Genomic DNA, 11,991 nt, shown 5'->3' with positions numbered 1-11,991 from the left:
ATACAATGTTTGCTTTTTTCCATGTTTTTATTGATGCATTATAGTTGTACATAGTTGTGGGATTTGTTGTTACATAGTCACACATGCATAAATTATAAGAATATAATTTTACAATATTTTCATATGCTTTTTTATCTAATAAAGAATTTGAGGGACTGGGGTTATAGCTCAGTGATAGAGCTCTTGCCTAGCTCGTGTGAGGCACTGGGTTCAATCCTCAGCACCACATTAAAAAAATAATAAATTAAATAAATATTGTGTCCATCTACAACTAAAAAATATTAGGGAAAAAAAAAGAATTTGACTGGTCTTTGTTATTGGTTCCTAGGAGAAAGACAAAATTCTTGGATTTTTCTGAATTATAGAAGTGTCTTTGTTATTCAGGGGCCCTTGGATCATATCTGAGTTTATGCGAACATGATGATTCAGGATGGGTGTCATTAACCAGAAATACCAACCATATAATTAGAGGGTTGGACCTTTGAGGCAAACTGACCTCCAGAGTGGGGGAATTGGTACACAGGTGGGTTTCAGTTCCATTACTTGATCAATGATTCAATCATACCTGCATAGTGAGGCCCCAATAAAAACTCTATAGACACTGAAGAAGGTTGGGGCTTCTGGGTGGACAAACATATCAATGTGTTGGAAGAATGATACACTCTGAACCCATGAAGAGAGGATATGGAAGCTTTGTGTGTGGGACCCTGTCAGACCTCACCTTGTATGTCTCTTCTTTTGGCTGTCCTGATTTATATCTTTTTTAAAAATATTTATTTATTTATTTATTTATTTATTTATTTATTTATTTATTTTGGTACCAGGGATTGAACCTAAGGGCACTTAACCACTGAGACACATCTCCAGCCCTTTTTATATTTTATTAGAGACAGGGTCTCACTTGAGTTGCTTAGGGTCTTGCTAAGTTGCTGAAGCTGTGTTTGAACTCACAATCCTCCTGCCTCAGCCTCCCAAACCACTGGGATTATAGGCATGCACCACTGTGCCCAGCTAATTTGTATCCTTTATAATAAAACTATAACTATAAATAGAGTGTTTTCCCAGGAAAAACTGAGTTGTTCTGACAAATTGTGAAACCTGAGAGGATTTGTGGAAACCATTAGGGTTTTTTTTTTTTAATATTTATTTTTCAGTTTTCAGCGGACACAACATCTTTGTTGGTATGTGCTGCTGAGGATCAAACCCGGGCCGCAGGCATGCCAGGCAAGCGCTCTACCGCTTGAGCCACATCCCCAGCCCCCCATTAGGGTTTTGTAGCTAGTTGTTGAACACTGCAGGTGGACTGGAGGTTCCCAAACTACTCAAGGATGGTAGCCTCCCTGTAGACCTTGCCCTTTAACTTAACCTGTGGGGTCTGTGCTAACTCTAGAAGTGCAAGATATGAATTTCAGTACCCCGGTTGGTTTCAGAATACTTTCAAATTATTGCACATTATATTTAGAAGCTTTTTTTCCCACTGTTTAATTGATATAGTTTCCGGTTTCTGAAAATTACTTCAGTACTTTGTGATGAGTTGGAGCACATCATTTTTTCTAATAGAATTAATGAAACTTTTTTCATTTAACATCTTTTAACTTATTGGTAGTGTTTTTAGGAATAAATTAAAATCATTAACAAGGACCAAGTATATTTAGAAAACTGATAATGAAGGTCCAATTGAGAAGCAGTCACTTTTACCATATTTTGCTCCCTTGGTAATAAAGAAGCTGTAAGACTCAGGAATAAGATGATGAGGGCTCCTGACCACATAGAAAACTTTAAAGGAAACTGTGTTTAAAGAGATTACCAAAAGAAAACACAAAAAAATACCCTCCCCACAAAATAGGGTAAGTAGCATCAACAACCCAGTATGCAAGAGAAATCCTTAGCCTTGAAGTCAATCAAATTATGGCTCCACAACTTATCAGTTGTGTTTGTGTGTCTTTGACTAAATCACTCTTTTTTTTTTTTTCAGAGTAGAAATTAGAAGTTTATTAAAGGACAGCAGAAAAGACTTCTCCCGGAGGAAGAAGGGGACCCAAGAGGTGGAATCCCACTAAAGCACTCTTAATCCCTACAATTCTCAGTTTTATGATCCATAAAACATGTACAACAATCATTGATCTGATTGTCTGGCAAAGCTGTTGTGAAGATCAATGGAGACGATGTATATCAAACTATTCTATAAAAACTAACTAAATATAAAATCCTGGGGTTATAAAATTTCAGATCTGAAGACATCTTTCAAATGCAGTATCCAAAAGATAGCAATTCAGATATACAATAGCAGTGGTTTTTCCAAGGGCTGTGAATGCCTCTGCATGCCTCTGCCCTGACAACAGAAGGCAAGAAGACAAAGGAATGTGAAAGCTGAAAAACAGTAATGCCTAAAAAAGAAGGATGCTTCACTTTCAGTCCATGATATAAAAGATGTTTTCTCCTGGAGTCCTGACTGAACACTAACGGAACCACCCTAGGCAAGGACCATTCAGAATTTCAGAAACTAAGATATTTGACAGAACTGGTCTAAGACAAAGTCCTATTAGGGTAAAATCCAAAATGGTTTCTGTATCCTTCGTGCCCTGGGTGAAACACTCCATGCATATCTCAAGCCTGTCAGCCTGTTGGAGTGCACCAGCTCTACCTTTTGGCTGCAGTTCTAAAAATGAATCTGTTTTTCCAAACCTTATCCTTTTGTGGTTGACTGAATACATCACCAACACTAGATATCCACACTTAATCTTCATGAATGTTAATAAGAGTTAATTACCATCAAAGGAAGAACAGAAGCACAAGTGTCACCATGCACTGGGATTTGTGGGTATGTGAAACGTGAACACAAGATGAACCAGACTCAGTCTATGAAATTCAGCTAACTAGATTGCCAAGAAATGGATTCCATTTCTTTTATTCTATTCTTTTGTCTGTGCTGCCATGAATGTTTATCAGTCTGTCAACTACTCCTTTAATTTGCCATCTTGTTATTATTTAGGAAACAAAATACAAAGCTTCTTTACCATTAATATACATGCATAATGACATACATAATAGGCTGAATTTAACAAAAGGATTTTCAATAAACAAAACCAGTTATAGCTTTGTATTTATTTATTTTTATCCAAAATGTGATTATTGGGATGTTTTCCCACTCATCTTGATTTAGGCTGCTTTTAGTGCTGTTTCCTCCTGAAGGAACATCTTTCTATAAGCCTTGCTTTTCCTCCCGAATGCTGGCAGAGGACAGTGGAGCAGCCAACACACAAAACTACTGTTTGTGCATTGCTAAAAACTGTGGTGATTTTATAGCATCCTGGGCATTTCACATCCATGAAATAGGAGTTGGGGGCTCTGCATCAGGCGCTTTTTCTTGTGTTTCTGCTTCTCCTCTTCCAGAGAGGAATGAAGGAGATCCTTTGCGAGAGGCATATTCTCATGGGGAGGTTGTCACCACCGGAAAGGCTCTAGCTTTTTAAATATATTTTCTAACCAAATGACTTTTAAGTTCAAGACAGTGAATGATAATTTATGCATCTAGATTAAGTTTGTCACTTCCGATTTACTTTTAAAACTCTAAAACACAGGACACCTGGAACTAGCACAAACAATAATCTTTTGGCCTAAAAATAGCTTTGATTCCTACACACACACACAAACACACACACACACACACACAGTTTACCAGCAAACTAAACCTTTTATATTCTAAATTAACCCTACGTTAACTCTAAGAAAAAAATTCAGTCTTCCTTTTTTTTTTCAATTTTTGTATATTGAAGAAAATCAAACATTGCTATACCCTTCTTAATCATACTAGAACAACTTTGTTCTGCGTACTCCAAAGTCATATCCCTAAGGCACCAATTACTATTAAAAATAGTTTTCAGCAAAAACTATGTTTTAGCAGCAGTTACACAAAGCTGACTGCTTTAAAACTGTTGGGATATCAGCCATCCTGTCAGCTGTTGTCTGAAGGCCAATGTCACTGGTCTTTCTATAATGGTAAAAGAGGATTCACAAAAAGTGAAGCAATGATATCCAAACAAATTCAAGAATTACCAAATCTGGTCGGTCATTCATTCATTCATTCATTCATTCAATTCTTTACTGCTTAGCTGTCCTGTAAAAGGTGCTTTATCAGGTACTATCAGGAGCTAGATGGAATGAAATTAAGAGAACACTAATCTCTTCTGTCTTAGAGACAGGTGAAATAATCACAATGATTATCCTGAAACTTGAAGATTCTAGGAAAACATAAGAGTCCTCAGCCCAAATATGTAACCTTTTTTCTTGCAGAGAAGAGGTCAAATTTGTTTTGTACAGGATCACATAGAATTAATATTATTGGGTAGCAACTGAAATCAGCAGAAGGAAATCATGGTGACAGTAAGAACTATCAGAGCAATCTAAAACACAATAAACTGGTCTGGGAGAAAAAAAAGCCTGACTAGCAATATTTGTTCCAGGTACTCTCTACTGCAGTCACTGGATACCTCAGGAAGCTGACAGTGCTTCAAAGCTCATCACCTATAATTTTATCACCCAAAGGCAATTGCTACTAACATACTCGTGTTTTCTTCACTTTTCCCTGTGCACTTTTATCATAGTAAAATCGTACCACATATACAATTTTCTTTTTATCGAAAATTATTTCTCTATGTTATTTTGCACACTATCAATATTTACTAATGCTTTCCCTTATTGCTAGACATTTTGTAGTTTAGTATCGAGTTTTCAAGATACTACCTCCTAATGTGAGTGGGTTTTTTTTTTTTTGGGGGGGAGAGGGGGCACTCGGGATTTAATCCAGGGACACCTTACCTCTGAGCTGCATCCCCAGCATTTTTTCTTTCTTTTCTTTTTTTTTTTTTTTTTTTTTTTTTTTTTTTTTTTTTTTTTAAGATAGTCGTCTCACTAAAGATTGGCCTTGAACTTGTGATCCTCCTGCTTTGGACTTCTGTTGCTGGGATTACAGGCATGTCCCACAGCACCCAGCTTCTCTATGAACCTGACAATGCAATCCTGGTAAAATTACTTATTTTTTCTGCCAGTCACCTCATTTGTAATAGGAACTATATCTCACAATTTATTAAAAGAGCTGCTACAGCATAAATGCTTGGACCCCCTGCCCTTCCCAATTCATGTTGAAATCCTACATAAGGATGGATTTAGATGAGGCCTTTGGGATGTGATTAGCACCCACCCCTATAAAGTTAATGGCTTTATAAGCCCCCCAAAACTTATTTGCATTCACCTATCATGTGAGGATATAGCAAGAAAGCACCATTTTCAGAAATATCCCTCTCCACAGAATCATCAGCTTGATCTTGGATTTCCCAGCCTCTAGAGCTTTAATGTACATCTACTGCTGAAGCCACCTAGTGTCAAGTCCCAAACCTAAGAGTATATAGTCTATGCTCCCGCTCTGATAGTTATTTGGGCCTCTTAATAGCATCTATTGTATTTTGCCACCAACACTTATTAAACTTTTGTGATAAATATGAAAACAAAGCTCCAGTCCTCAAATAACTAATGTTTGGTTACAAAAGGTAGACAGTCCTTATAATACTGTGGGTGTTAAAAGCATGAGCATTATTGTCAGACCAAAGTTCTAGTCCAGTTTTGTCTTTGGAAAACCTTGGGGAAATTACTAAATCTCTAAGCTCTAGTTTCCTCAGATATGTGACAAGGATGATATCTACTGAAAAATACTCTAGGAAATACATATAAAGCATAGTGTAAGATCTGGCACGACATATATTTTATTTTTTGGTACTGGAGATTGAACTCAGGGGTACTGGACCAGAGCCACATCCCTAGGCCTATTTTGTATTTAGAGAAAAGGTCTCAGAGTTGATTAGTGCCTCACTGTTGCCGAGGCTGGCTTTGAACTCTGGATCCCCCTGCCTCAACCTCCCCACATGACAAATATTAAAAGAGAATCTTTATCAGGTATTATTCAACCCCTAGTAGAGAAGCCAGACCACCGATCCACACCAGCCTTCCCTCCTACTCCAAACACATACACAAAAGGGCTAGAGTGGAAACTTTAGTTTCCCTCCCACTTGTTTCCTAAGGCACTGCATAACCCTGACATTTACTCAACTTAAGGCCTTCACACTGGATCACAGATCAGATCAGAGATGACAAAAACACCTCACATCCTAAATCACCACTAAATGTTATGTCTCCCAAGTTCTCCTACATTCGCTCAGCTGACAGCTTCTCATCTACTCTCACAATCTATAACACCCAGCTCATTGCATTATTAGAAAACTTCCCTACACCCTCAATTGTGCCTTCTAACATTTTTTCATAACTGCTCCAAGTTGATTCCTTGCTTGGCTTCCTCAGAGCCTTGCTAAATCCTCTTCATCCCACTTGTGAAGCCTCCAAGTGATCGAGGCAGACTTCTTTCATGTATATTTGCTCCCTAGACTTTGAGGCTTAGGCCCTAAAATATAAGACATCATTGATACTCAAGGACAAAGTTTTACCTCCAACTCACTTTACTGTTCTTACAAGGTCCCATCTGGGAACTCTCTTCACAACAGGATCTATGCAGTGAATTTATGCCTAACAAGCTATTAGCCTAGCCCCGATGCAGGCAAGCATCTGAGACCATATATAGGCTCCTGTTCAAGTAGATAAGACTTTCCATTTCTAAAAAATCAGATCCCAGGTACCCACACTTACTTTTGCTAAGTCCAAAGACAACTTTCAGTAAGAGCCTACTTTCATTCCCAGAATCCTCACCTACACAACCTCTACCCTTCATCTTTGAGTCCTCAGTAAATGCCTTTCAACATCATTACAACAGGCACCCTCACCCATTAAAATTCTCCAAGATTACTCCTTTCTTCAACCATGTATCTGCACACATTAACAAATTACTCACTGCTCCTTTCAGCATACAAATATATAACTTAACAAGCTTTCATCTATGAAATGACCTTAAAAATAGGACTAAAACCTGTGGCAAATGCAGGTTTCATGACCTTCGTTCCCAAAAATCACTTTTCAGTTTTTCCTTTCCAGCTCCCTGCAGTAAGTCAATTATTTGAGACTATTTGTCTCAATGAAACATGTTTTTCAAAAAATAAAAACAAACTTTTACCAAGTTCAGTATGCTTTCACACAACTCATGAAAAATAATACACCTTAAAAATTTTTGGAAGAGATTTCTACACCCAATTAACAATACTAATCACATTAAAACACATTTTTGGAAGTTTTTTAGAACTTTTATTTTATGTACAAAGAGTGAGCATGTTCTCCTTCACTGGATGGCTGTCTTGGGTAATCCATTCAAGGAAGATCACTTAGTCCAACTGAAAAGAAAGCACACAGGAAATTATTTTTAAATGCTTTAAATCTTAACCTGATACAAAAAAATGGCTCATCACAGACTACTTAACTGGAAATACAGCCTACCTGAATGAATTACCAAGATCTACCTTGTTTAATCTAAGCAATCACTTTACCAAATATTTACTACAAGCTACTCCATACACTTTGCCTCTATTTTAAGACTGTGGTTTTTAGTACTAGTATTCTCATTCTTTCCCTCAAAGAAATATTTTTCAATACAAAACACTACCAAAAAAAAAAAAAAAAGTGATCCGGACGATTATTACTGTAAATATACAACTCATTTTGGCTGTTGATAAATTTGGTCACAGAGCAAGTAGGTGAGCTAGTTCATTCTCTCATTACGCTTTTTTTTTTATAGTATGGAACCCAGTGCCTTGAGCATGCTGGGTAAGTTTCAACACAGGGCTACATCCCCAACCCCCCCCTTCATTTTCACTGGTGACATACGTGGTCCTACTGAGTTATTTGAACTACACTGTAACACTAGGCATAGAGTGATAACCTATTTGGTCAACACTGTAAGTCTTGAGTTTAGAAATAACTTTTTTTCTCTGCTGCACCACAGATCTCACACTAACAATTTATATCCGCTAAACACACCAACACAGAATCTATGTTTAACTTGATCAAGGCCATACAACTATTAAATGAGAGACCTTCAGTAGTTGCTTGCTCACTCTTACAAAGTCTGTCTGTCCTCCAACCTTACGGGTCAGTCAGTCCAGCGTAAAACGATATATAACATTGGGGGGGATTAACACACATATTCGATTAAAAAACGTCTGGGTACTTTATATGGCCGATAAGCACCAAACTCCACCAGGAACCCTCCTACCTAAAGCAGGAACAGAGCCTAGGGCTCATCTCACTAAGGAACTACCACCACATTCTCGGCTCAGAAACATGGAGTCGGCGTCCGGGGACGCGTACCTTAATGAAGCCTATATCCTTCGCGTACTGACGGAAACACTGCCGGCACATGTTGAGGCCGTATTTCCGGATCAGACCGTGCCGGTTTGAACACACGCGGCTATAAAACAAAAAAGAGCATTTTTGTAGGTCAAAAAAAGTTACGATTCCGCACTCTAAGGGCCACCACCCGCCCCGCCACCAGCGCGGCCGCATCGCCAGCACATAATGGCGTCGGCAGAAACTCGCAGTCGGTCTACCCCAAGCGCTGCTCGCGGATTCCTCTACCTGGGGTTTATCAGCAGCCTGCTGATCCAAAGCAACCCGTCCCTCAAACCACAACCTATTTCTTACCAAGAGCGAGAACCCTGGCCAAATTTTCGCGGGTGGCTCCAGTACAGCTGTTGGTGACCCATCTTGCTTTCAAGGGTGCAACGAGGCAAAAGGAGCGAGCTCAGTCACGCATGCGCTCTTCAGGGTTTTTTTTTTTTTTTTTTTTTTTTTTGGGCAGGACACAGCTTACCCAGAATGCATTGTTGAAAGTGACGCGTGCGCCGTGTGGCAATGCTGTTTGGCCGAAAGTTTCTCTCTTAAAACATTCTAGGCGGGCGCGGTTAATGACGTCACCACCGCTCAAACTCTATAATCTCCTTTTGCGCTGCCTGTGATCGCCGGGCGCGGTGGCGCGCGCCTGTAGTCCCAGCTACTCGGGAGGCTGAGGCAGGAGGATCGCTTGAGCCCAGGAGTTCTGGGCTGTAGTGCGCTATGCCGATCGGGTGTCCGCACTAAGTTCGGCATCAATATGGTGACCTCCCGGGAGCGGGGGGCCACCAGGTTGCCTAAGGAGGGGTGAACCGGCCCAGGTCGGAAACGGAGCAGGTCAAAACTCCCGTGCTGATCAGTAGTGGGATCGCGCCTGTGAATAGCCACTGCACTCCAGCCTGGGCAACATAGTGAGACCCCGTCTCTTTTAAATTTTCATGAAGTAGAATTTTCAGTCCCTAAGAAACTAGTTACGTTATAGTGGCTTTATTGACTTTATTGATTGAAACTTTTCCATTTCTTTTATTACCACTTTCCATTTAAAATAAGAATTTTTACCTCGACTCAGCACTGACACCTACTGGCGTGAAATTTTAAAACAACTTAAACTCAACTAACTAGGATTCAAAGATAGGAGCTTCTTTCAGTTCTACTAAACTGAATACATTTTTAGTTATTTTGATGGTAGTTATTGAATTTTGGGTTGGTGTTTGGTTTGGGTTTTTTTTGGGGGGGAGGAGGCATTGACACCTTTCTCCAAGAAATACACCCACACCATTCCAGAAAAAATTATTCAAGTTTATGGCCCATAATGTATCTGATCTCTAAATGCACTTGACTGAATTTAAAGTGAGAGGTTAAATGCAGCATATGTTGCTTTTACAAGGTAATTTTGTAATAAAACAGTAGTGAAAACCAAATTTTAAAATATAAGGACAAACCTGACAAAAAATGTCTTACGTTCCACATGATCATTTATAATGTCTCTAAATAAACCTAAAACTCTACATGGCTCTGAAATAAAAACCTTAACTAGATCTAAAAAATGCAGCAGGGGTACAACAATTCAAAAAATCTTTTAACCAAAGAACTGTTTTATTTGAACTTAAACAAAAGATTTTTAAAGTACATTATTTTAAGATTTTGGTAGGCAAACCCTACCCAATTATTACATTAAGCAATGTTATATAATGAAAGAAAGAGAGGTGTCAGAATTAAAAACAAGATATGGCATGATTTCTGTGAAAAGTTAGTGTTGAAAACAATTTTTCTCAAAGAGCCCTTCATCCAATTTCAATTTTTGTGCCTCAATGTCAGATATACAGTTACACAAGTAGAATAAATCTGCATTCAAGACATCTCCAGTGAGACTTTGATTGCTCACCCTCCAAACTTGCATACCCTCATTTACCAAGCACCGAACTCTCAGGAGAAGGTACAGGCACAGAGTGAGAAAAGAAGGATGCGGAGAGACACCAGGACCCTGGTGTCTTACTTTGGCTTTGTCTACACAGCACTGGTCGCCACTAGTGGGATCCCTGAGTATGACAAAAGCAGGTAGCATACTATCCATGGCCACTAGGGTCCTGGTGGAGGGTTTAGTAGGCCTGGGTGTTTATCAGCTGTCTAAGGATCCAAGGAACTTCCTCTTTGAAGACCTTGGTCTTTGTCCATAGATCTACAACCTTGGGTGGCATTATGGGAATTACCACTCTGGAAAATTTATGCCTATCAGTTTAATTACAAATGTCAGTTTGCTGATGGTCACCAACTTGGAAGCAATATGTTGAATAATTACTATCACTAAGTAGTCATGTCACCAATAATTACTATCAGTAAGTAATCATGTCATTTGGATTCATGAAGAATTAAACACTTCCAAATTTCCATATTTTCAGTATATTAAGGGAAAGAAGTGCAGCATTTTTATATAGTCTGACATTATCTAAAATGCAAAACAAAACAAAAATGACATTGAACTTGATAGAGAAAAAACTACTCATTACCATTATAACTCTATACAGATAACAAGAATGTGACACAAGAGCTAAATGATACCTTCCAACACTTCAATGCTTATATAATGACGTTCTCTTCTTTCTGTCTGTAAGATATCAAGGAAGAAAGTGTTAGGTGTTAACACTGAGAACCTGAAACCCCATGCCTGCTCAGAACAGTGTGAAAGAAATCTCTTGATAAAAGTTGGGGTATACGTTCTTTTGTTCATCTTAGAGCATATACCTACTTTGAAATTATGTTAAATGAAATATCAACGAAAATGAAATTTCAGGCTGGTACAGTGGCACAGACTTGTAATCCTAGTGACTCAGGAGGCTGAAGCAGGAGAATCCTAAGTCTGAGTGCAGCCTCAGTAACTTAAATAGCCCGTACGTAATTAGCAAGACCCTGTCTCAAAATAAAAAGGGCTGGGGATGTGGCTCAGTGGTAAAGTAAAAGCACACCTGATTTAAATTCCAGTACCAACAAAAAAAAAAAAGGAAAAAGAAAGAAAAAATCTTATGTTTAATAGTATTTCTGTATCTATATCCATTTCAGCAAATGTTAATATTTTAATCAACTATTTATTTTAAGTAAAACATACATACATTAGATATATTTTTAACCCTGGGCCCCTATTTCTACCTTCAAACTAAGAAACCATGTGTTTTAAATATTCCACTGAATGACTGGGGGTGTGCCTCAGTGGTAGAGTGTTACCTAGCATGTATGAGACCCCAGGTGTGTGTGTGTGTGTGTGTGTGTGTGTGTGTGTGTGTGTGTATTACTTGTAATTACATGTATATATTGTATTTCTTTTCATTTACATGGTATATCTAAGGCTTCTCACAAACAAATAGACAAAGCATCAGAAAGACATAAAAATTATGGAGAAATATAAGTAAAATGAAGGAATGAAGGTGAATTCAAACCTCCTTGGGTGAACATTTCTTTGCATACTTTAACTTATGTCCATATACACAAAGAAAGATATATACATATAGATACATATATAACAAAGTGTGTCTATAAATAAGACTTACAAAGAATGTATGTAAAATCATGTCTTATAAAGTAGCTATCTAGATATCTAGATATAAATATATAGAAAAAACTATGTCTATAAGTAAAAATTCTGGAAGTGATGCCAAAGAACACAGATATATATGC

The 11,991-nt window shown here is 38.2% G+C and overlaps 1 protein-coding gene and 1 pseudogene across 2 annotated transcripts; both read right to left on the bottom strand.

Moving 5' to 3' along the window:
- Positions 1-3,146: 3,146 nt before the first annotated feature.
- On the bottom strand, positions 3,147-3,448 carry LOC308648353 (small ribosomal subunit protein eS27-like; annotated as a pseudogene). Its single transcript has one exon. The product of its transcript is annotated as a small ribosomal subunit protein eS27-like (transcript).
- Positions 3,449-7,219: 3,771 nt separating this feature from the next.
- On the bottom strand, positions 7,220-8,795 carry RPS29 (ribosomal protein S29). Its single transcript, XM_081291368.1, has 3 exons — positions 8,635-8,795; positions 8,302-8,401; positions 7,220-7,328 (listed from the first exon to the last, which is right to left on the bottom strand). Exons 1-3 carry the CDS (start codon positions 8,694-8,696, stop codon positions 7,320-7,322), a joined length of 171 nt encoding a protein of 56 aa, XP_081147494.1. The 5' UTR covers positions 8,697-8,795; the 3' UTR covers positions 7,220-7,319.
- Between the last annotated feature and the right edge of the window lie 3,196 nt (positions 8,796-11,991).

The sequence above is a fragment of the Spermophilus citellus genome, assembly GCF_964194105.1.
Source record: "Spermophilus citellus genome assembly, chromosome: 4".
Lineage (NCBI taxonomy): Eukaryota > Metazoa > Chordata > Mammalia > Rodentia > Sciuridae > Spermophilus > Spermophilus citellus.
The sequence above is the reverse complement of the archived record's forward strand: the minus strand, read 5'-3'. Positions and strand labels throughout refer to the sequence as shown.

What these genes read in the sequence shown, in the direction of transcription:
- RPS29 (XM_081291368.1), bottom strand. Translation starts at nt 8,696, where the DNA reads ATGGGTCACCAACAGCTGTACTGGAGCCACCCGCGAAAATTTGGCCAG. An exon ending in GGCCAGGGTTCTCGCTCTTG is followed by an intron (nt 8,402 to 8,634) that starts GTAAGAAATAGG and finishes TTTGTTTTATAG; the next exon opens with CCGCGTGTGTTCAAACCGGC.